Source organism: Panthera onca, chromosome B3 (assembly GCF_046562875.1).
Source record: "Panthera onca isolate mPanOnc1 chromosome B3, mPanOnc1 haplotype 2, whole genome shotgun sequence".
Taxonomy (NCBI): Eukaryota; Metazoa; Chordata; class Mammalia; order Carnivora; family Felidae; genus Panthera; species Panthera onca.
In genome coordinates, this window is record NC_138344.1 from 12,954,604 (window position 1) to 12,979,500 (window position 24,897).

General features: G+C 47.1%; 1 protein-coding gene and 1 long non-coding RNA gene across 6 annotated transcripts in view; both read left to right on the forward strand.

Annotated features, from left to right (window-relative positions):
- Positions 1–24,897, forward strand: part of LOC132668744 (uncharacterized) — a 324,417-nt gene that overhangs the window by 113,990 nt on the left and 185,530 nt on the right. The window lies entirely within an intron of this gene.
- Positions 1–24,897, forward strand: part of MCTP2 (multiple C2 and transmembrane domain containing 2) — a 239,439-nt gene that overhangs the window by 58,010 nt on the left and 156,532 nt on the right. For all 5 annotated transcript variants that reach the window (XM_078448969.2, XM_078448972.2, XM_078448971.2 and 2 more), the window contains exons 3-4: positions 10,885–10,947; positions 12,407–12,515. In XM_078448969.2, the coding sequence (XP_078305095.2) occupies positions 10,885–10,947; positions 12,407–12,515 (172 nt within the window). The remainder of the gene's footprint in view (positions 1–10,884; positions 10,948–12,406; positions 12,516–24,897) is intronic.

Consider the following 24,897-nt stretch of genomic DNA (forward strand, 5'->3'; position numbering starts at 1 on the left):
GTATAGACTCTAATATTTATTTTGATAGCAACAGCACACTGTTTCATGATTGTCGAGTTACTTGGGAAGTCGAATCGTAATAAACCTCAACTTCATTAATGTGTAGGGAGTGATAATTATCTCAGGGCCTGGAAAAACTTGGGGAATCTGTTAGGCGTATGGACTCTTGGAAGTCGGCCTACATGAGATCACATAGAATCGGGAGATTGTTTTACGAACATGAATCCCTGCAAGGAGGACGGGTAGGTTCCACACTGAATGGTGTCTGGTAAGCCATCCATCTCGCAATAGAGATTGAGGTGCAAAGGAGATCTTGACATGCTCACACTTTGTTCGCTTGAGCCAATGACCTCCATATCCACATGGCCAACCTGCCTAGGCCACGAAGCCACGATTCTTAAAGTCCTGTGGCATAGGCTGTCTCTTCCCCCCGTAAGGTTCAAGGACGAGTCCAAACTTTTACCCAGGCTTTCTTGCATGACCTTTCCCTTTTTATTGATGGACACATTAATTTATTAGCTGTTTATTTTCACTTTCAGGTTTCAGGGTTTCATGGTTGCCTGGCAACCAGATTGCCTGCTTTCAATGACTTTGTATGTCGGGCCTCTGATGGATGAAAGGTGGTCTTACAGTTTTATTCTCCTTGCTGCCATCACCAAAACTTGGGCACGGGAGGTGGTAAAGGGCACCTTATATTCCTGTTATTTTGATAGCAACAGCACACTGTTTCATGGTTGTCAAATCATAATAAACCTCAACTTCATTAGTGTGTACGGAGTGATAATTATATCAGGGCCTGGAAAAACTTGGGGAATCTGTTAGGTGTATTGACCCCACCTTGTATTTAGTTGGTTATTTAGAAATTGGCCTCGTGTTAGATTGGAAGCTCCTGAGGAACAGAGATGATGCCTTCTTTTTCTTCCTGCCCAGCTTTCTGCAAACCTTGTTTATGTGAAATATATTGACTCATGTTTCTCTGACACTGACTTCAAAAAATAATGTTTTTAATGTTTTTATATATTTGAGAGAGAGAGACAGAGAGAGAGAGAGAGAGAGAGAGAGAGAATGAGTGGGGAAGGGGCAGAGAGAGAGGGAGACACAGAATCCGAAGCAGGCTCCAGGCTCTGAGCCATCAGTACAGAGCCCGGTGCGGGGCACAAACTCGTGAACCGTGGGATCATGACCTGAGCTGAAGTCGGATGCTTAACTGAGCCACCCAGGCATCCCTCTGAAGCTGACTTTTAAGCCACACACCATGCTAGGTGCTGTGGAGCCTTAAGAAGTTCAGCTGGTTGAGGAAGGTGGTGATACATGGAGGCCCTGGATGGGGGGGTTGGAGGGGGATGTACAGTGAGCACTAATGGACTTCCCAAATGTCAGATTAAATATGGAGAAGCTACAGTTAAGGAGACCCAGAGGGAGAATAGCTTTTCTTTTATTTTTTTTTCTTTGCATTTTCTTCTCACTTCCTTCCCTAGTACTTATTTTACGAGATGCTCTCTCTTGCCTTGTAAAATCGGGTACTGAGGAAATACAGAAAGTTGCCTCTGGTTCCCGTCCTCTGTGTTGATGATGTAGTTGAGAGTAGCCCCAGATATTGGAAAACATGACCAAGGATCCGAGGTGGTCTCAGTCCCCGGTCAGTGCTAGCTGACCATTTGAGGTCAGTAGAGAGGGTCGCTCTGAGCAGGTGGTCAGGGAGGGCATGTTATGTGCCTAAGACTCAGGTAGGTAGGGAGGAAAGCCTAGTAGTTAAGTTTCATTCAAAATAAAGTTTTAAGCCTAAAAAAAAATATAGAGAATTCGTGGCCCAAAACTATGGGGCAGGCATGGGCTCACTGCTATGATTATATTTGTATTTATTCGTGTTACTATAGTTATTTTTATCAGTACACTTTCCAGAATGCAATGAGGGCTGAGAAGGTTTAATGGCTTACCTAAGGTCATCCAGGTAGTGTTAGAGCTAGGATCCCAATCTGGGAACTCTCTGAATCCAAAGCCCGTACACAAAACTGTGTGCACAGCAAGGAGTTTGGAAATGTGATCCTTTAACCTGGGACACCTCCGAGTTGGTGATCTAAAAAAGTTGGTAATGAAAGGAAGATATTGGTTGTTATTTCTCTGTGTCCACTGTGCCCTTTTATATTTTTTATTTATTTTAATGCTTTTATTTTTGAGACAGAGAGTGAGCACGGGAGGGGCAGAGAGAGAGGAAGACACAGAATCCAAAGCAGGCTCCAGGGCTGAAACATACAAACCGAACTGTGAGATCATGACCTGAGCCGAAGTGGGATGCTTAATGGACTGAGCCACCCAGGCAACCCCCACTGTGCCTTTTTAAATACAGGGGTAATTATAGTGCTTGAATGGGTTTATTATGATGGCCGGCAACTAATAACCCTGAATGGAAGGATTACTGCCCCCCCTCCCTCATTCATGTAATTCCCACCCCCCCCCCCCGCCCCCACCGGGATACATCCTTTCCTGACATTTCATTTGGCAGTTGGTATTTTAAATAACTAGCTTTGGTGCCAGCTTATATAGATGAGCTGAGTGGTTTAGAGAAGTACCTGATTGGGATGTTTCTAGAACCGCTACTCGGCAACCACAGAGCTTCAGTTTAGTGACCACAAAGAAGAAAAATGACAAACCGGTGCAGAGGAACGGGCCTCCAGCTGGTGAACGAGTACATTAGTGTCTCTGCACTTCAATTTCGGGCCCTTTTACGATTCTTGGTTTATCCCCCAAATCATCACTCAGCCTCATGGTGTCGGCGAGCCAGGCGTGTCCGCCACGTTGCAGGGTCTTTCACAGCTTGGGTGCCCCGTTTCTTCTTCCCTCCCTCCTTTCTCACGCGTTGAGCACCTCGCATGTGCCGACGCTGCTCGGGGCGCCAGGAACCCAGCGGTCAAGAAGGGAGACAAAAATCCACTTCCTCCTGGAGAGCCTATCCTGATCTCAACAGTGGCAGGCTACAGATAGGTTCAGAGAGGGGTAGGTGGAAGGGGAAAAACAAAGCACAGAAGATGCTTGCGCAGTGCTGGGGTGGCAGTTCTGCCCGGAGTGGCCAGGAAAGACCTCTTCTGAGATGGCGACATTTACCCGGCGGCCTAGAGGAGGCGAGGAAGGAAGGTGTGTGCACGTCTGGAGGAAAAGCCTCTGCAGGGCAGAGGACAGTAAGTGCACCGGCTCCAGGCAGGGAGGAGAACACCTGGTGTGTTTCAGGAACAGCCAGGCGGCCGTGTGGCAGGACAGGAGCGGGGGAGGTGGCAGCAGATGTCAGAGTTATTTCTGAGGCTGGATCATGCAGACTTTCCCATCCTGTCGGGCGGTCCTGCTACACCACGAGGACTATCCGGGGTACCCACCAGGGGCATCCATCCAGAGGAGCGCTGGGGGCTCAATACTGTGCTGCTCGCAAGGCAGGGATCTGTAATATACAGGTGGCGTTGCAATACCTGCCCTATAGGCGGCGAATAGCTGAAGGAGAAGCTTTGCCTGGGGAGAGAGCCATGCAGGAAGCCTGCCTAGGCGGATGAGCCCTGTGTGCCAAGGGAGGTCCCATGGGCCCGAGGCGTCATTAGACATCTCTCCAACTGTCATGATACAAGTGTCAGGGGAGTGGTGGAGGGAATGAAGGGAGGGACTCAGGTTGGTGACCTCCGTCATTGAGTTTTCTTCCTCATCTTCCTAAACACACCCCCTGTCTTAATACGAATCATGAGCAATATAATAGTCCTAATAGGAAAGCAACCCCAATCTGGTACCACCTTCCGAGAGGTTATGTATCAGGACCCTTGCTGGGTATGGAACATGAGCGTTGTCTCCTTGGACCATCTGTCTGGCTCGCTCTGCATACAGGCAGCCTCGTGCGCTGTCCGGCCCCAGAAACACGGTAATGCTCAGTAGATCTCTTTGAATGAGTGCATTTTTCTCCCAACAGTCGGCGAGGTGAGTGTCTTTTTTGCCCCTTGTGGGCAGGTTCCCACGTCTTGAATTTTAGGTCGCGTTTTCAAGGACGCGAAGCTAGGAAGTAGAACAAGTCAGGTGGGAACCGGAGTCTTTGTGACTCCCGGGCCTCGTCTGCCCCTGCAGGGAGCTGCCGGTCAGCATGCCGGGCGAGGTGTTCTGACTTTGGATTTGGGGCAAGTCTGGGCACTGTGAAAAGAATAGAGGACCCAGGTCAGTCAAGGGAACGCCTAACTCTTTGGTCTCCCTTAGTGAGCAGCCATTTATCTCTTCACTTGGACTTCTTCATTTGTAAATTGATGATACTCCTGACAGCCTGTGGGCCCCTTAAAATAAGTTAATAGGAGTCCGTGTGTATTTGTATATTATAAAGTGCTAAGCAAACGTAAAGGGGACCATTATTCTTTTAAACTATCTCCAAGTGGGGCGCCTGGGTGGCTCAGTGGGTTGAGCATCCAACTTCGGCTCAGGTCATGATCTCAGGGTTCGTGAGTTCGAGCCCCGTGTCCGGTTCTGTGCTGATAGCTCAGAGCCTGGAGCCTGCTTTGGATTCTCTGTCTCCGTTTCTCTCTGCCCCTCCCCAACTTGTTCTCTCTCTCTCTCTCTCTCTGTCCTCTGTTTCTCTCTCAAAAATTAACATTAAAATTTAAAAAAAAATAAGAAATAAACTATCTACTGGTAACAGCATGGAAACAGCGTGTGAAAGGTCAGTGGACAACTATGACTGAACGGGAAAAGAAAGGTTGAGTATACCAGGGGCCAACTTTTTCCATGAAGGGCCGGATAATCAGTATGTCTAGCTTTGTGGCCCCTATGGCCTCTATTGCAACTTCTTAGCCCTGGGACTGTATCCTGAGAGCAGCCATAGACAGTATGCAAATGAATAGGTGGGGCTGTGTTTCAAAGTTTAAACTTTATCTATAAAAGTAGGTGGTGGATTGTAATTTGCTGGTCACTGATTTTTTTTTTAAATTTTTTTTTAACGTTTATTTATTTTTGAGACAGAGAGAGACAGAGCATGAACGGGGGAGGGTCAGAGAGAGAGGGAGACACAGAATCTGAAACAGGCTCCAGGCTCTGAGCCATCAGTACAGAGCCTGACGCGGGGCTTGAACTCACGAACTGCGAGATCATGACCTGAGCCGAAGTCGGACGCTTAACCGACTGAGCCACCCAGGCGCCCCTGCTGGTCACTGATTAATACTGACATGTGACTGAGTAGGGTATATAGGTACACACATACACGCACACACACACACACACGACTTATATTTTGCATATTATTATTCCAGGGTGATCACTTACAGAGAAAACACTCTTGGGAGTGGGGGGGAAACTAAATACGTGTACCTTGATTGTATGATCAATAGCTTCCTGCAAAAGCTGTGTCAAAACGCGATATGCATAGATTCAGCCATTTGGTAGACCTGAATTTTCTGAACAGACATCTAGTTTTTTTTTTTTTTAATTTTTTTTCATGTTTGTTCATTTTTGAGAGAGAGACAGAGACAGAGCATGAGAAGAAGAGGGGCAGAGAGAGAGGGAGGCACAGAGTCCGGAGCAGGCTCCAGGCTCCGAGCTGTCGGCACAGAGCCGGGTGCGGGGCTTGAATTCATGAACGGATTGAGATGGTGACCTGAGCCGAAGTCGGACGCTTAACCGACTGAGCCCCCCGCAGGTGCTCCAGACACCGTAATTTTGTTCTCTAGTTGCCCTGTGGGTCGTTTTGATTCTGTCACTGGATCCAGGCTGTGCTTAAGGGTCTGGCTCGCCATCCCATTCCCTTTGCTCATTTCACTCCTTCCTTTGTCTTGTTGGGTGTTTGTGTTTGTGACCACTGTCAGCCAGAGTGTTCGGATTCTCGGTAACCTAGACGTGAGAGGAGTGGTTAAGTCAATATGTCTTACGGGGACTGCTTGCCATACTGACATGTCCCGAGTATTTTCCAGAGACTGTAGAAACGCTCTCCTGAGCCAGCTTTTTCCTCATTTAGCTTTCCTGGCTGTGGGTTGATGTCTCCTACTGAAGTTTAAACCCCCCGCGGTTGTTTACATGGTTTATAATTTGGCTTCCTGTGTGTACTTCATGGTGAGAGCCTTTGGATGAGCCACATGGGAGGTGGCATTTGTACAAGGTCACGTTTAGCATACACAAAAGGAAACTGTTTATTCACATCAGTGTCTTGTTCTTAGGATCCTTGGTGACTTTTCTGTTTTATATGATTGGCCCATCCATGCTCGTATCTCCCTGTATCCTGCTAAATTTTAATAAATTTGCCTTCCTGCAGCTAGAGGACTCTTCCCTAAAGAGAAGGCAAAGTTTATGACCTTGCCACCCTTTTCTGCTCAGGTAGAGTGGAAATACCAATGCAAACTCTCAGTCATTGAAAACAAAAGCAAACAAAAAACACAAAACCACTTATCCAAAAGGCAGCAGTGAGAGTTATGGGAGAGACGGTTAAACCAGATCCTAATTTTCATGCCACGTTGTTATTGCCATAATTTTGGAATGTTTCTAAGTAATTAGACCTTTTTTTCCTATTAGCCTTTTTTTAGCATTATGATATTCAATTTAAAATTTTTTTAATGTTTATTTTTGAAAGAGAGAGAGAGAGAGAGAGTGAGCAGGGGAGGGGCAGAGAGAGAGGGAGACACAGAATCTGAAGCAGGCTCCAGGCTCCGAGCTGTCCGCACGGAGCCCTGACGCGGGGCTTGAACCCACGGACCGCAAAATCATGACCTGAGCTGATGTTGGACACTTAACCAACTGAGCCACCCAGGCGCCCCTAGCATTACGATATTCAAAATTATTCATCTTTCCCTGTGTCCTTAGAAATAACGTGTTTGGCATTTGTGAAACCAACACCAAATGCATAAATGTAGGATCGAATACTATTCGGCCACCAAAATGGTTTGAATGATTGCAGAGGACGACTTGGATGGGCTTCAAAGGCATTGGGCCGAGTGAACGACGTCAGTGTCAGATGTTTGCATATTGGCTGAGTCCATGTGTATGGTATTCTGGAAAAGATGAAATTACGTGAGGAAGACAGACAGGTGGCTGCCGCGGGCTGGGGATGATTTAAACCCCAGTGGGATAGCACGAATAAGTGTTAATGGGGTGACAGATCTGCCTTGATTGTTGTGGTCCCTCAAATATATGTGTGTGTTAAAAACCGTACCATTGGAGGCACCCGGGTGGCTCAGTTGGTGAAGCAAGTGACTCTTGATTTCCGCTCAGGTCGGGATCTCAGGGTTCGTGGGATTGAGCCCCATGTTGGGCTCTGAGCTGACAACATGGAGCCTGCTTGGGATTCTCTCTCTCTCTCTGTCTCTCTCTCTCTCTCCCTCTCCTTCTCTCTCTGCTCCTCCCCTGCTTGGTCTCTCTCTCTCTCTCTCTCTCAAAATAAACATATAAACAATGTAGCACTGTACACATATACAAAAAGGCAATTTTACCATTAAGTTTTCAAAAGTAAAATAAAAAAAACAGAGGGCTTGATTATGCTTGTTGAGAACATCAAAAATATATTCTAATGATAGTGGGGTATCAGGGACTCCTTTGAGGAAAATCTTAATTGTGCTGTTTTTATCTATTTATTTTGGAGAGAGAGGCAGACAGAGCATGAGCAGGGGAGGGGCAGAGAGAGAGAGAGAGAGAGAGAGAGAGAGGGAAACAGAATCCGGAGCAGCTCCAGGCTGAGCTGCGAGCGCAGTACCCGATGCGGGGCTCGAACCCGCGAGCCGTGAGATCATGACCTGAGCCGAAGTCGCGTGCTTAACCGACTGAGCCACCCAGGCGCCCCTTAATTGTGCTGTTTTTAAAGAAAAGGCCCGTTGACGTGGTTACTGGGTTGACAAAGAAGTGAAGTAATGTACCTTTTATTCAGTGGGTAATATCTTAGGCTCTATGCAGAATGTAGGGGAATATTCAAGGTTATGTGTCCCCCAGCAGCTGTAACGTGTCCTCTGGTGCCGATGTAGCATTTCTGTTCTTCTTTACGGTGATCGGTTTCCTTCGTTCGTGTGTATATATGGTGTGTGACAGTTACGGTGGCCGTGGGAACCGTAAGTTTAAGTTGTGTGACTTTTCTGTGAGTAAAACCAGCCATAATGTTGAATTAATGTCATTCTTCACATTTAATTTCCATGTTGTTGTAAGTGGAATGCTTATCACATATTTGGATAAAAGCTGTCAGTTTTGATGGTGTGGAAGCCACGGTGGGGATGTGGACTAATTAATACAACGAGGCCAAGTTGGGAGAGCGCGTCTGGGGTGTCCTCTGAGGGTTGACGTTTTTGAGCGCCTGGCCGTCCTCCTTTGTATTTGACAGTAGAAGATTCTGGACCACCACGGTCTTTGGCGAATGACCACGTACTTTAAATGGAAATCCTGATCCCAGCGCTGGGGGCTTTGTGGAATTGCCTTTGCACAGGATTGGTTAAGTGGAACATCGATTCTTTTCCTAAAACTGGAGACATTGGTGGGTCTTCAGGCCACAGAGCATCAGACGGCACGTGGTGCCTTGTGGGCTCTGGACGTGGCAGCGTGGCTGGGCTCTCTTGGTTTCATAAATCAGGTAGAAGAGGGGTTCTTATGGGGCGCCTGGGTGGCTCAGTTGGTTAAGCGTCCGACTTGGGCTCAGGTCATGATCTCGCGGTCCGTGGGTTCGAGCCCCGCGTCGGGCTCTGGGCTGACAGCTCAGAGCCTAGAGCCTGCTTCCGATTCTGTGTCTCCCTCTCTCTCTGCTCCTCCCCCACTCTCTCTCTCTCTCTCTCTCTCTCTCTCTCTCTCCATCTCTCTCTCAAAAATAAAATAAACATTAAAAAAATTTTTTAGAAGAGGGGTTGTTAAGCTTCCGGGAGATACTGTGTGTGTTGTAAAAGGGCAAACCTTTTGAGACTGGGGGAGTTGAGTAAGGTTCTGATTGTCCTCATAAAGTGGTCATCAGATAGTCCTGTCCAACCATCCTGGGTGTCTTTCCCATAGAACAAAATAGGAGTGTGAAGAGGTGGGCGGGGGGGGTGGGGGGAGATGACTAGTAGAGGCTGTCCCCTCTTTTCTGGTCTGCTAACAGCTCTCCTGCACTGAGGGTTAGGGCTCTCTTCCTGGCTGGGCAGCAGTGGTATGTCCAGGGCCAAGGTCACTCTGGTGACCGACCACAGGGCTGGGAGCCTTCACGAAAGGTCAAAGTGCCTGAAGTCACCCTTGGTCCTGGTGAATCAATCTGAAGTAAATGAATTCTGTGTGCAGTCTTAGGGATGCTAGGCCTGGGACTGGTGGAGAAGGAGGCCGGTGTGAGAATCATGGGTGCAGAAGTCCCAGGGCCTCTGTCCTTCCTGGGAAAGGACTTGTCAGGCTTCAGGCCACCTTGTGATCAGGGCCGATGGCTGCCTGGTTGCAGCATTTTGTGATGGCCCTGCATGCAGAGGGGGTGGACCAGAGAACCCCTGCTTGTTCACGGCCCCTCACCCTCCCGCCGTGCCTCTTAGGGGCTGAAGAGCTGCCCTCGTGCTGGGGAACCCAGGGCCTCTTGCTGCCTGAAGCTCTCTCTGAGAGAGACAGAGACGAAGAATGTGTGTGTGTGTGTGTGTGTGTGTGTGTGTGTGTGTGTGTTTGCGTGTCACTGCCTTGGAAGGCAGCCTACCATCCAGGCGGGATGTCTGCCCTGTGTCAGGACCTCTCTGATGGATGCGATGGACAGGAAAGACCAAAGAGGCCATGGTGCCCCTGGTCCCCGCGTCTCCCCTCAGTGGTTCAAGGTCATTGAAGCAGCCTCCGCAGGTCTGCTGTCTGCCTCAGTTTGCCTATGACTTCAGAGTTACCCAGCCTTGTTTGGAGGGAGAGACCCCGTGTTTCTCACACAGGAAATCAGCCCTGGATAATGTGCCCGACAGACAGAAACATATCCAAAAATGCTAGAAGATCATTAGCTCATTTCCCTTCCACTCTGCCTTTGCATACAGACAGCCATCCTTACATCCAGCCCCAGAAACCTTCAAGGAGTCCCCAGATTCTTCCGGAACCTGTGTTGTACGTATAAAACCTGCGTAATGGACAGGTCTACTGTATCCTACACTGACTACTGACTGTTGACTGTTACCCATTTCGTTGCTCTGTGGGATCCTTTCCTGGGTATTTTTTTTTTTTTTTTTTTTTTGAGAGGGAGAGAGAGAAAGAGAATGGGAGGGGTAGAGAGAAAGAGGGAGAGAGAACCCCAAGCAGGTTCTGCACAGTGTAGATCCTGACGCGGGGCTCAATCCCACCGACGAAGAGATCAAGACCAGAGCCAAAACTAAGAGTCAGAAGTGTAACCCACCGAACCACCCAGGCGCCCCTCCTGGGCATCTTAAATTAGAAGACATAGGCACCTCTCATTCTGAGGTCATTTGCTCAGAATTTGCATTTCTTACCCCTGGGTTGGTGACGGTACAGTCTCACGAAGGTACGGCTTGAGGAAGGTCTTCCGGATCACGTTTTGAAACGTCTCCTCCTGCGTGACAAGCCCGGGTCACCGGTACATGATCCGTCCATTTCTCTCCGGTGGGCAGGGGGGCCAGGCAGGCCCGGGGAGGGCGCTGGTGGGGTGACTCTCCTGCTCGCATTTTGTTCACTGGAAGAAAGCAGCTTGCACGCCAAGCCCTGGACGGACTAGGGACGATGGAGCCTCCCGGTGGTGGAGGAGAATCAGCCTTATCCACACTGATGCTCCGATCGTGACCAAGACGGCCGAGGCTGCAGGCAGGTGGATTCCACCGAATCAAACTTTTGTTGCCAGGACTTGCCACACACGCGCAAAAGCAGCCTGCGTACCCGAAACTGAGCGTGCAGATGGCGCATTCGAGGGGATATCCCTGTAGGTTAATGTCATTTTGCTTTCCTGAAGCAGGTTGTTTCTTTCTCTTTTCTTTACAGAAGCTGTGCGGCAGTGGTGATCTGAATGCTTCTCTGACATCCCAGCAGTTTGAAGAACGATCTGTGAGTGACAATGCCTTAAAAGCAAACGCTAGAGCAAATACTGTAGATATTTCTTACCAAACGTCTGTACTTCTTTGCCTCTTTTATTTTTCAAGAACGCTGAACCATTGCAAAGACCGGCCTGGCGAATTCTAGCTGGAAGAGATTACTTCCAAGTCTATTGATTTGTCAGACGGGGACGGATTTTTCTAAAAATACAGAGCAGCTCTCCAGTTGAGTGGGAGAGTAAAGGAGACAAAGCCATTCTGAAGTGCTTTGAAACCTAGACGGGGGAGTTTTCAAAAGAAGGCCGTCAAGGGAGACCTAGCCACAGAATCGATTAATTGAATGTCAAAAAAGTGAACGATAAATTACTTTATCTGTCTCTTGTCTCTGGAAAGACAACAATTGGGACTAGTGCAAAACTCTGGTTCGAAACTTTAGTTGGATTCATTTGATGAATATTCGAAAAGAGACTTGCATTCAACATGGTGGCCTGTGGGAGTCGATGCCTTCCTGGGGAGGGGAGTGAGCTAAGGTGAGGGGAGGAAGACTGAAGGTCAAGTGTAGAAGACACCACGGGGGGGCGGGGGCAGGGAATGGAGGAAAAATATGCCGAGGGGAGAGCATGCAAAGGCATCATATGTGGACACAGGAGGGACAGGTGCCTTATGCACCTGCGGGCCGCGGAGGCCGGCAGCTGAGCGGTCCTGAACGTGAACTGCAACGTTTTTCCTTCACGTGGAGGAGGTGCAGGGGAGTGGAAGGGCTTGGGGGGAAGGGGGAGAAAATGAGGAAGCCACTTTACCTCAGAAGCGTTCACATGTCTGTCGGGGCCAGCCCCACAGCTGCATTTCTGCCTGCCACTTCCTCCCTCGTGTTCCTCCGCGAGTTCTAGAAGAAAGAATCCTGCAGGGGCACCGGGCTGGCCCAGTGGGTTGAGAGTCCGACCCCTGACTTCAGCCCAGGTCATGATCTCGCGGTTCGTGAGTTCGAGCCCCACATCGGGCTCTGAGCTGGCAGTGCTGGAGCCTGCTTGGGACTCTCTCTCTCTGACCCTTTCTCTGCCCCTCCCCTGCTTGCTCTCTCTCAAAATAAAGAAACTGAAAAAAAATTAAAAAAGAAAGAAAGAATCCTACAGGAAATCACTGAGTTGAAGGGTATTTCAGATACCGATATACTTCCGAGGGCATAATACCCCTTGTGTGATTTGGGGGGCAGGGGGAGTTAAATATTGCAAGGATGCCATCGTGAATTTGGATACAATCCCACTGGAGATAATTATAGAGGATATGTTAGTAAGACCTAGTAACCTGGTCATCAAGGCGGGTGGGGTGGCAGATGAGGCTTGAAGGTGGCGACCCCCTGCCCCCCCGCCTTTTTTTTTTTTTTTTTTTTGCTCTCAAGTTAAGAGGTGTTCCTGAAATTCTCTTCCTCGGTCCCCAGACACCAGACTTACCTTCCTTCTCCATCTGTGCAGATGTTTGGGGAAACCGGCGATGGCGTGAGTAACCTGCCCAGTCCTTTTGCCTACCTCCTCACCATACACCTGAAGGAAGGCCGCAACCTGGTCATCCGAGATCGCTGCGGTAAGCCTGGCTCTTCTGGGTGCCTTGTAGCCCGCGCACCTGTTTCTCCACTCTTGTTTCTATGCTGTTAGTGCACTTTTCTCGTCTCGCGCAACAGAGCGGAGCTCAGACCTATACCCCGAAGGTATCGAGCATTTGCAGCAAAGTTATTTGAAGACCCTGCATCTTCCTTTCCTTTAGTGTGGTTAAATGAACAACGAGAATGGCAACAGTAAGAACAGTAATCATCACAATAATGATATGAGTAATAATTCCATGAAATAAGGCCACGAGAATAGCATTATCCTGGCGGCTAGCAGCTGCTCAAGAAAACGCTTCCTCGATTCCACTTTAATTACACATAAGAAAAGACGTGAGCGTACGTAAGAAGTACATAATTTCTTATGTCGACGTGAACGTGAGCATGTGTGTGAATATGTGTACATGTGAATAGACGTGAGAATGATACGTAAGAAAAAGATGTCCGTGTGAGGTCCCCAAATGTACACAGAGCCGAAGATGCCCTTTGAACCCCATCCCCTTCCTGCACTGAAATCCCACGGGGCTTCGCTCCCTCAGGAGAATATTTGTTATCTGCGTGTCATTTGATTCGTTCACTTTTCCCCGTTTCTGTGCCTTTAAAACACACACATGTACACACGTGTGTTTTTTAAAAGTTTATTTATTTTGAGAGAGAGAGCACGCACAAGCAGGGAAGGAAGAGAGAGAGAGAGAGAGAGAGAGAGAGAGAGAGAGAGAGAGAGAATCCCAAGCAAGTGCCACACTGTCCGTGCACAGCCCAATGCAGGGCTCGAACTCACGAACTGTGAGATCACAACCCGGGCCAAAATCAAGAATCGGACGCTCAACCAACTGAGCCACCCAGGCGCCCCCACACGTGTATGTTTTTAATTAACATGATACTGTAATGTCCCTATTAGCCCACAATAAGCTCTTTTTTTGCTTCATGATACGTATTCAAGAGCGACGATGGTTTTCCATGCAAGTATATCTCCATTATTTTAAATGCTACGCAACATTCCATAGTATGATGTGTGATTTATTCAGTTCCTCTACTGACAGTTGCTGCTTTTTTTTTCAATTTTCTCGGCAGTGTAAATGATACTGTAATGAGCACCCTGTGTTTGTTTTTGGCACAAATAAGAATACATCTTTCAAAAAGTAGCATGTGCTTAAGTGTAGACAGTGGGGTCAGACTACCCGGGCTCAAAGCCTTCCCTTCTCCATTTGTTGTTTGATTCAAGAAATGTCCCTTGGCCCCTCTGTGAGTTCGTTCCTTCATCTATACAACGAGGGTAATAATAGTAACCTTTATTGTAGGCTGTTAAAAGCATGGAGGGTAATAACTTACATAAAGTGCTTAAAACTACATCTGGCTTCTAGCACTTCATGGAAGTTAACTGTTGGGGCGCCTGGGTGGCTCAGTTGGTTAAGCGACTAACTCTTGATTTGGGTTCAGGTCATGATCTCACCGTTCGTGGGATCGAGCCCCATGTTGGGCTTTGTGCTGACAGTGCAGAGCCTGCTTGGGATTCTCTCTCCTGGTCCCTTCCCTTGCTAGCTTGCTCATTCTCCCTCCCTCTCTCTCTGTCTCTCTCTCTCTATGTCTCGAAATAAATAAACGAACATTAAAAAAAAAAAAAAAAAGATAACTGTTGTTAGCAACCGGGACAGAACCTAGAAATAGAAGTCAGGATCCAGGGGATACGTGTTGTTAAAAATTTAAGAAACCCTGGCAAATTGTCCTCCAGAAGGCAGAAAGCATGCCCTCTCTTACAGTATGTTACTATTGTTGAATATCTACTTTTATCACTGTTCCTTTTGGGCAATCTCATAGATTGGGTGTGGGCTCTCCTTATTTTAATTTGTACTTTGTCGGGGCGCCTGCGTGGCTTAGTCGGTTGAGCGTCCAACTTCAGCTCAGGTCATGATATCGCAGCTCGCGAGTTCAAGCCCCACGTCGGGCTCTGTGCTGACAGCTCGGAGCCTGGAGCCTGTTTCAGGTTCTGTGTCTCCCTCTCTCTCTGCCCCTAATCCACTCGCATTCTGTCTCTGTTTCTCTCAAAAATAAATAAACTTTAAAAAAAAGTTAATTTGTACTTTGTGGATTGTCATGGTAATGAACGTGGGTTTCGTCCAGTTTTCATTTGAGTTTCTTCTTCTCTCTGTTTGTAATTCTTTGTAACTTTCAGCATTAATGGTTGTTTATTACAGGTTGCAAGTATTTTTCTCTCAGTCTGTTATGTCTTATTTCTATGGCCGCTTTTATCCTTTAGAGTTTTGCATTTCCTTACAGGCAAATATATTTGTGTTTTCTTTATAGTTTATTTATTTTTTTACTTATTTATTTAATTTATTTATTTAAAATGTTTATTTATTTTTGAGAGTGAGAGAGCACGAGTGAGTGGGGGTGGGGCAGAGAGAGAGAGAGAGAGAGAGAGAATCCCAAATAGGCTCCACACTGTCGGCACTGAGCCCCACACAGGGCTCGAACTCACGGAGGAACCATGAGATCCCGACCTGAGCCGAAATCAAGACTCAGATGCTTTATCGACTAAGCCACCCAGGCTCCCCTCTAGTCTTTTGTGTTTGTTTTTTTTAATTTTATTCTGTTTAGTAAGAAGGGATTTTTTTTTTATTCTAAGGAATTGAGTGTCTTTCTTCCTGTTGCTTCGTTTCTACTCTGTTCTGGAATGTGAAAAGGACAAAGTACCTCCTAGACCCTTCTTTCAGTGCTCTAAGTCCGTTAGCTTGTCTTTCTCATTCTTCCCATGGTTTTTTTTTTCCTTTCAGGGAGAATTCCTCAACTTGGCCTTCCAGCTTACTCATTTTCTTGTCACTTGTGGCCATTGTGCAGTCAGGTCATGGATTGAGTTGCCATTTAATTTTATATCAGCCTGTGATTATTTCACAAGTGAGATGATACCATCGTATTTCTGAGAATATGAAGTCTCCACTTAAAATCTCGCGCTTCATCCCTCGGATGTCAGTATCGTGTGTTCGCCACTCACGTTTCTGTGTGTCCCTCTGTCCTTGCCCCGCCATCTGCGGGTGCTGTTTTTGTTTACGGTGTCCTCCCTTCCCTGATAGCGAGCAGGGCTAGGATATGCGAATGGACAGGCTGAATCAGTAGTTCAGGCAGCTCCTTCCTGTTCCCCCCCAGTTATCCCCAGTTCCCAGTTATCACCTCTCACCCAAAGCCTTCCTTTCTGGCTTACTGTTCACGCTCCCTGTTCCAGCTTGCAGTCCAAGTCTGTTGCTGGTCACTGGTTGGCCCCAACGGGAGAGGACGGTGCTGGCCCAGCTGTTACAGGCTATGCTAGTCGGTTGGCATAGAAACCGACGGTTTCTCAGGCCACCAGCTGCCTCCCCTACCTGCTGCCTGCAAGTTAAGAGCATCCCTGGTTTACCAACCACACACCCTCACATGCTCCCACCCAGCCATGCTTCTGAAACCTTTTTGCTATAACTTTCTTCTGCTCACGTTTTGGATTGCGGACTCTTTGCCGATCTGATCTCACCTGACTTCCATCTTTCAGGATCCATGAAATAAGTTCACTTAAAAAAATTTTTTTTTAAAGTTTATGTATTTCGAGGAAGAGACAGCATGAGTGGAGGGGGCGCTGAGAGAGAGGGAGCGAGACGGTCCCATGAAGGCTCCGGGCTGCCAGCACAGAGCCAGATGCGGGGCTTGAACTCACGAACCGCGAGATCATGACCTGAGCTGAAGTCAGACGCTTAACCGACTGAGTCACCCGGGCGGCCCTGCTCACTTTTTTAAAAAACAAAATTGCTATCCCTGCCTGTCTGTATCTTTGTACTTCCTCAGATATAGGACTTCAAAATGGTGGGGGGAAAATCTCATTTTTTACTTGTTGGTAAAATGTGTTTTCTATGAAAATCATAATTTCTCATCTATCGATCGTATGACTTCTTATGTTCTGTTGTTGGGCACTATTGTCGTAAACATATGCCTTTTAATAGATGCATCTCTTATGTTATTTTTATGATTTTATTTCTTATGATTTGAGTGGGTAGCATTTCATACCTGAAATAACCCCTAGGGAATAATCATAAACCAGTGTAGAGTTAACTCCCACGAAAACACCAACTCTTGCTTTGAATTGGCACGGTGTCCCATGGGGGGCTTCTGTCAAATGAGGATCATTATCGAGCTTGTCTTATGACAGCTTCTCTGGAGCTGGAGAAGAATGTTCCATGGAGAGCATATTTAACTTGACTAGGAAGAGGGTGTTCCAAACCTTTAAACACCATGTTTTGTTTTAAATTCTTGGAATTCCTCTAAGAGTTTGTCACTTTGGGGAGGGAGTGCAGGCCCTGGAGTACCCTCGCACACCAGCTGTCCCCTTTCCAGTTTACCCATGTTCTCTGGATCTTTCTCCCAGAGTGAGTTCTCTGGCCCTACCACCATTGACGTATCATAATGATAGATTCCAAGCAGCAGGTTCCTAGTAGGGGGTCAGTAACCTCAGTGGATGATGGAGAAGACGTCGCACCTGGTAGAAAAAAACCAAAATAATGCGGTGTGGGTGCGCTTGCTCAATGTCTCGGCCGTTTGGGGACAAAAGAGAGACCATAGCCTGTGCTATAATCCCGGCCGTTGTCATCTCTGTCTGAATAGTTTCATCAGAGTTAAAACGTCTTATGACTTTGGCTTTATCTTGTGTAAACCTAACACGATCCAAATATAAATACCTACTAAGGCGTCTAGGTCATAAACCGTGTTGTTCCAGAACCTGTATCTTTTGTAACCAGCAGTGACTGTTCTTGTCCGTCTTCTTTTATTTATTGGGCAAGTTAATCATTATTGACAAAATATCCCTCTCCCAGCCGATTCTTTTTCCATGATTTGAGGTGCGCTGTGCCTCCTACACTGTGACTCTATTGATTTTCTGCTTGATTTTCATAAGCATCATATTAGCGATCGGGAAAATGTCCCAGAGCCTTCTCAAGGTGGGGCCGCATTTGAGTGAGCACGGTTGGTCTAGACAGGGATCGGAACTATTAGGATGCTTGCTCCCGCTCCTGCCTCCTTTGCCTGAGACTCGTTGTTTATCAGTACAACATTCCTTTCTTTTTTATTTGTTTAAATGTTTATTTAGTTTTGAGGGAGAGACAGAACATGAGCAGGGGAGAGGCAGAGAGACAGAGGGAGACGCAGAATCCAAAGCAGGCTCCAGGCTCGGGGCTGTCCCCATAGAGCCTGACGTGGGGCTCGAGCCCTTGAACTGCGAGATCATGACCTGAGCCGAAGTGGTCGGACGCTCAACTGACTGAGCCGCCCGAGCGCCCTACGACGTTATTTTCTATGGGACCCAACCCGGCCTCAGGATTTTGTCCACCACAGTCCTTTGCACCAGTAATTTTCAAACTGGAATGGGCATCAGGGCAGGCTGGAGGGCTGATGAAAACACATGTTGCCCACCCCCAGAGGCTCTGATTCAGCAGGTCCTGCGTGGGGCCCGAGGATTTGCATTTCTAGCAAGTTCCCAGGTGATGCTGATGTAGGTGGTCCGGAAGCACACTTGGGAACCATTGTTCTGGGCAGCCTCTGTCCACCAGTGTGCATGGACAACGTGAGAAGAAACACTTGCTTCTCCTGATAGTAGGTAGAGCTTCAGTTCTCTACTAGGCACAACATTGTCTTTCCCTGGGGATTTCCCTCATTACGTATTTGCTCTCCAGCATTAGTCTCCAGCTTCCTTTTTTTTTTTTAAGTGTTTAATTTTTTTTTAATTGATTTTCACTTACGACGGAGAGGCCTTTGGCGTGTTGTTGAAATGTATTATGCCCTCGGCTCTGAAGGGGGACGCCTCTGGGATATGGAAGTCAGTCGCACGGTTTCGTTTCTGAATGTTTAGGGAGGAAAACTGTTTTGATGAATCATTCTCTGAGGAAAGAGTTTGGTATTTCTTTAGATTGTTGCATAAGCAGTGCTTACACTTATGGAACTTTCTGTCCAGAACGTGGGGTGGGAACTTTTTCTGTCCGGGGCCACAAAGTAAATATTTTAGGATTTATGGGTCATAAGGGCTCAGGGACAGCTACTCATCTCTGCTGGTGTAGTGCCCAAACAGCCATTACCTTTAGATCCGTTTTAATGATTCACTTCCTTTTTGGTCATATCACCGCATAACTGAAGAGAGAGGGAGAAGTAACTGAATAAAATGTGACTTTTCGGTGCCAATGATACATTGCACGAAACTGACAGAAGTTATCCAGAGTACCGGATCACATCTGGTTTATTATTTAATTTTTTTCTAAAGTGAAAAATGTTAGTGGTTTTCCAAACAGCCAAGGAGAAAGAATTCTTGGTTAGGGTTAGTATCTAATGATAACATGTAAACAAATGGTCATGACTGTGTTCTAATAAAACTTTATTTACAAAAACAAGCGGTGGCCTGGGTTTGAACCATGGGCCAACGTTTGCCAACCTCTGTCTAGAATATCGTGATCTGCTTTTTGAGTTTTACTCTAAGAAACTGCTTTCTGGTGTGGCAAAGTAAAAACTTTGTTTATTTATGAGCATATCAGTAATATGACCTTGAATAATGAAAAAAAAAATTCTGGAGATATTAGGTGGCAAAAAGTCATTTTTTTTTTCCTTATATTTTAATGGGAAGTAAAGTGAAAAGTCACGGTATCCCCTTCAGGAAAAGGCATCTCTGACGTGCTTCGAGAAGTGGCGCGAAAAGGCTCTTCCAAGGTTCGTGCCGGAGGATTGGAAGCTTTCGGTCACTTGACCCATCCAGAAACAAACTGGGGGGAAGCGTCTCAGAAACGAGAGAACCCGTCTCAGTTTTGGTGCCGTCAGCCAGGCCTGGACAGTGGACTTCCTTCGTGAAAGAGTGCTGTGGACCTTTTATGTAAATCTCTTTCTTCTCCGCCTCAGACACAGTGCTGATTTGTTATGCAGACTATCAAGGTGGAATTGGGAGATTTTCTGGGGCCTGGGGGGAGGCTTGTGAAACCCTAAAGCTGGCTAACTGTTCTTTGGGCAGAATTAGGAGGGAGCTCTGGCTTCAGCATGCTGGCTAGGTTTAGCAATGGTGTGGAGAGCCTAGTGTTATATACTTGTTACCCAGAGCATCACAGGGTCTTTAAAAAAATTTTTTTTGTGTGTTTATTCATTTTTGAAAGACAGAGAGAGACAGAGCACAAGCAGGGGTGGGACAGAGAGAGAGGCGGAACACAGAATCCAAAGCAGGCTCCGGGCTCCAAGCTGTCAGCCCAGAGCCCGACACGGGGCTCGAACTCACGAACCGCGAGAGCATGACCTGAACCGAAGTCAGACGCTCAGCCGACTGAGCCACCGGGGTCTTTAACTGTTAACTTGTCTATCCCTTGTATAGAATACATAGGTGTTTTGTGTGTGTGTGTGTGTGTGTGTGTGTGTGTGTGTGCGCATTGAATAAACCCAGCAAAATCTATGGGTCATTCAAAAGAACTGAAAATAGCAGGTAACCGGTAACTCGCTGTCACGAACAGGTCTGTCCATCCGTGAGTCATCATGGATATAAGAATAACACCTGGGAGGCCGACAGGTTTTCATGAGGTTGTGCTAGAAGCGGGGCCACATTTAGAAGATTGCCTTTCACAGATCATTCTCTAGTTGGTTAGGAATTGCCTTCAATTCTCTGACACGCGAGGTCTTTTAGCCTTGCCCGGACTCAGTGCGGTATGGGCGAGCTCAGTACTAATTAAGCAGCCCCATTCTTTCTGCTGAACAACCTGCCGTGCTGTAGGTGGTCTTTCTAAAAATGAGCCTTACTTGAACGCTGGTAGTGTCTAGCCATTGCCTTGAGTTCATCTTCTTGAGCAATCTACAGGAGGGAAGACCCAGCATCCCCCCACCTCCCTGCTCTATCCCAGTAATTGCCTGTTGCCTGTGGGTAGACCTTTGTCTCTGTCTACACCCCGCCTCCTGCCCTCCTATCTTACTATTTTTTTTCCTCAGTGTTTCTACTTCCCTTTTCCACATCCTCACTTCTTCCTTTTACGCCTTTATACCTCCATTTCCTTCCCATTTTTTTTTTTTTCTCTCAGGGAGGCTCTACATGCAGTGATGTTTTGGACCAAACGAGACACATACCTGTTTTGGGTTCTTGATCTGAGTCTGGTAACTCCTGGGGGTCTTTATAGATTGGTCAAACAGAAGGAACATGATATGACCAATCAAATTTAAGTCCTTTTAACTTTGTAATGAGGTTGACACATAGAGAGAGTTGAACCTTGGACTCAGTTTCCCTTGGAAGGAAATGTGGTCAAGAAATATTTTGGGGTCTTAAAGCTGGTGGTGTTTATGCCAACGGCCCTTTTCTAGGCCGGGTGTGAGCACTGCTCTGTGACATGGGAAGGCCTCTTGTCCTGGGAAGAAGGCTCAGATCAAATCCCATTAAAACGTAGATCATTAGCTTGGGTGGCTCAGTTAGTTGAAGATCCGACTCTTGATTTTTGGCTCAGGTCATGATCCTATGGTTGTGGGGTCGAGCCCTGAGTCAGGCTCCATGTTGAACCTGCTTGAGATTTATTCTCTCTGTCTCTGTCTCTTGCTCTCTCTCCCCACCCTGCTTACGCTCTCTCTTTCTCTAAAACAAAATAAAATAAAAAACAAACAAACAAAAAGCCCCTAGAGCATTAATTCCTGGAAAACAGGAGCCCTTGCCTTGAAGCCCTGTTTGCCCTTGGTGTGAAGGTGGCTATGGGACTATCCTGCTGTGCCCTGGAAGAATACTGTGTTGCTGCTGCCCTCTGGTGGCCACTTTTCAGTGTTGCAAAAAGGAAAGAAAAGCCCTTTGAGGGACTTTGTGCGACATTATCAGGTACAAAAAAAATTATTTGGGTTGGAGGCGGGAGGGTTGAGGATTGATGGTTTTTCTTACTATTTTTTTAATGTTTATTTGTTTATTTTGAGAGAGAGAGAGAGAGAAAGGAAGGAAGGAAGAAAGAGAGAGAGGGAGAAAAAAAGAAAAGAAAAGAAGAAAGAAAGAAACAAAGAAAAAGAAAGGAAGGAAGGAAGGAAGAAGGGAAAGAAAGAAAGAGAATCCCAGACAAGCTTCATGCTGCCAGCGTAGAGCCTGACGCGGCCTCAAACTCCGGAACCTTGAAATCATGACCTGAGCTGAAATCAAGTTGGACTTTAATGGACTGACCCTCACCCCCCACCCCCGGGTGCCTCATGGTTCTTCTCATGTGCGATTTATGTAATGAAGATTCATGACCCATTCCTCTAGCAGACCGCTCTCCTTTTCCAGCACAGGTAGATGGCTGACCTTTGTTTTCAGAGCAGCGACAGCTTCAGTTGCACACCCTGGGAAGAACATGCTGGATAAGTCATTTTCCAGTTTGGAAAGAATGGCTTAAAGACCCCCGCCCTAGTGTGAAAAGTTTGCCAGGTAATAGGTGTTTAGCAAATTCCTGTTCTGCCACCAAAATGTTCAAATGTCCAGTATCTCTGATTTCAGACCTCTTTTCCTTTTGCCATTTAATAGGCTAATTTTCATACCTGTTCTTTTAGATTTTTTTTTTTGTTTCAGTGTTTATTTATTTGCGATTGAGAGACAGAGAGAGAGCAGGGGAGGGACAGGGGATCAGAAGCCGGGCTGTGTGCTGATGGCAGAGACTGCAACATGGGGCTTGAACTCACAAACCATGAGAACCTGACCCGAGCTGAAGTCTGACACCTAACCAACTAAGCGACCCGGGTGCCCCTATAACCGTAAAATTTTTTAATGATTGTAATCTCTTTCTTTGTTTCCTTCCTTCCTTCCTTCCTTCCTTCCTTCCTTCCTTCCTTCTTCTTCTTTCCTTCTTTCTTTCTAAGTTTATTCATTTTGAGAAAGACAGAGACATTACAAGTGGAGGAGGGGCAGAGAAAGAGACGGAGAGAGAGGATCCCAAGCAGTCTGTGTGCTGTCATCGAAGAGCCCAACATGGGGCTCGAACCCATGAAACTGCGAGATCATGACGTGAGCCAAAACCAGGAGTTGGATGCGTAGCCAACTGAACCACCCAGTGACCCTTGAATCCTTTCTTTTTAAAGAAGAAATGTATACGGGGCACCTGGGTGGCTCAGTCGGGGAAGCATCCGACCCTTGATTTGGGCTCAGGTCATGATCTCACAGTTGGTGAGATCGAGCCCCACGTCAGGCTCTGTGCTGACAGCAGGGAGCCTGCTTGGGATTCTTTCCCCCTCTCTCTGCCCCTCCCCCACGCAGGCACTCCCCCCCCCCCCAAAATAAATAAATAAAAAGAACAAAAAGAAAAGATACCCTTGTATCAGAGCTAGAGAGAAACCCGCTGTTCTCATTACATCTGTAATTGCGGGACAGATAGGGAGTTTCCAGAACTCTGTTCCTCAGTGCACAACGCTGAGAACTGTTCTCAGCATTGTGCACTGAGGAACAGCCACGCGGCTTCCGGACAGGTGCGTTCTGAGCGGTGTTCTAGGGTATCCATCCCTTCAGCCTTCCCGATAGCTCTCTGGAGCCCGGGCCAGCCCCTCAGCAGTCTCCCCCATTTACGCTGCCATTCCAACAACAGCCATGGTTTTCGTTTGTGCCACGATGCAAAGTTTTGGGGAGCACCGCTGCGTGTGAACCCGGGACCCTGGGTGCAGACCACGCGAGCTTGAACGCGGAGTCGGATACCGTCTAGCAGCAGTTGTGAGGATTCACCTGGTGTGCAATGCTCGAGGGGACGTGTGGTGGTATGGGTGGGGTTGGAGGAAACAGTAGTTAACGATTATTACTGTGTTTGTTGTCGTTTTTGGTCTGGTTTGATGTTTGCAGGTTCCCTCTGGAAAGGAAAGGGCTCGTGGCATTTCTACCCGTCTTACGATGGCTTTTCTTCCCAGTTTCTTGGCAATTTGTTTGACTCTTTGCATATCTCTCGCTCTTCTCTCTTTTTGCCCTAGACTCCTCCCCCTAGCTTCCCTGCCCCCGGGGGGAGGGTGGGGGGCAGAGGGTGGTTTGTGGTGGTGAAGGGTGTTTTCTTTTTTTAATGAAATCCTTTTTATTTTATTTTATTATTTTATTTTTTTTTAACGTTTATTTATTTTTGAGACAGAGAGAGACAGAGCATGAACGGGGGAGGGTCAGAGAGAGGGAGACACAGAATCTGAAACAGGCTCCAGGCTCTGAGCGGTCAGCCCAGAGCCCGACGCGGGGCTCCAACTCACGGACCATGAGATCATGACCTGAGCCGAAGTCGGACGCTTAACCGACTGAGCCACCCAGGCGCCCCGGTGAAGGGTGTTTTCTGAGCCTGGTTCCTACCTCGTGTTTGCGCGTCAGCAAAAATGAAGGAGAGGCTAGTTTTTAGTGATGGGAATAAGGACTCTATTACGGGTTGATGGTTTAATTTTCCCCATCTTATATTTGACTCAGAAAAATGTGCCTCAACGCTCATAGTGGCCACCCTGGGAAGACACGGCAGTGTGGACAAGCATCATCCTCAGTCACTCTGTCACTTTTACTGAACGTGCCATACTGACGTGATATGTAAAGAATCAATTTTCTTTGTTTCCTTTTTAAAAGATTTGTTCCTGTTTATTTATTTATTCTGAGAGAGAGAGAGAGAACACGAGCAGGGGAGGGGCAGAGAGAGAGAAAGAGAGAGAGAGAGGGAGAGTGAGAATCCCAAGCAGGCTTCGCACTGTCAGCACAGAGTCCAGTGTGGGGCTTGAACTCACCAACTGTGAGGTCCTGACCTGAGCCAAAACCAAGAGTCGGACGCTTAACTGACTGAGCCACCCAGGCGCCCCAGAATCGATCTGACTTTTCAAACTACAGCCGGATCTGACTTGAAACGGCTTGATCACTGCTTTTGTTCACCACACATGTGCTTCCCGTATTACAAAAATTCTGTTTTGAGAAGAAAAAATGAATCTACCGCATCGTTGTTTGTTTACTCAGTGTTCTGGTTCCGGGTCTCTCAGAATTCTTATCCCCAGCACTAATCCTGCAGCAAACATTCTTGTGCCTAAATCCGGACGTACAACTTTCTTCTTGACGTCTTTGCGGATGCTTTGTGTTTCCTGATCTGAGCAGGTCGAGGTTCTCTTTCTAGAATTGCCAGCTCACCCTTGGGAACTATCTCCCTCTACTGCGGACCCAGCAATAACATCGCTGGGGTCTGCTTTCCTTTTCTTCCCCGCATGGTGTGCACCTTATCTTTGTCAGTTTGATGGAGAAGAAGTGTTATATTTGTTTCAATTTGTATTAATAAATTTGATTCCTTAGGTGTGTTTGGCTATGAGCTATTTGCTTGTCTTTTGTGCAAAGCCTGTTCTGTATATTATCACTGCTCTTTCTTCTGCTCCCTAGATACGTTCACATAGAGTTTTTATTATTATTATTAT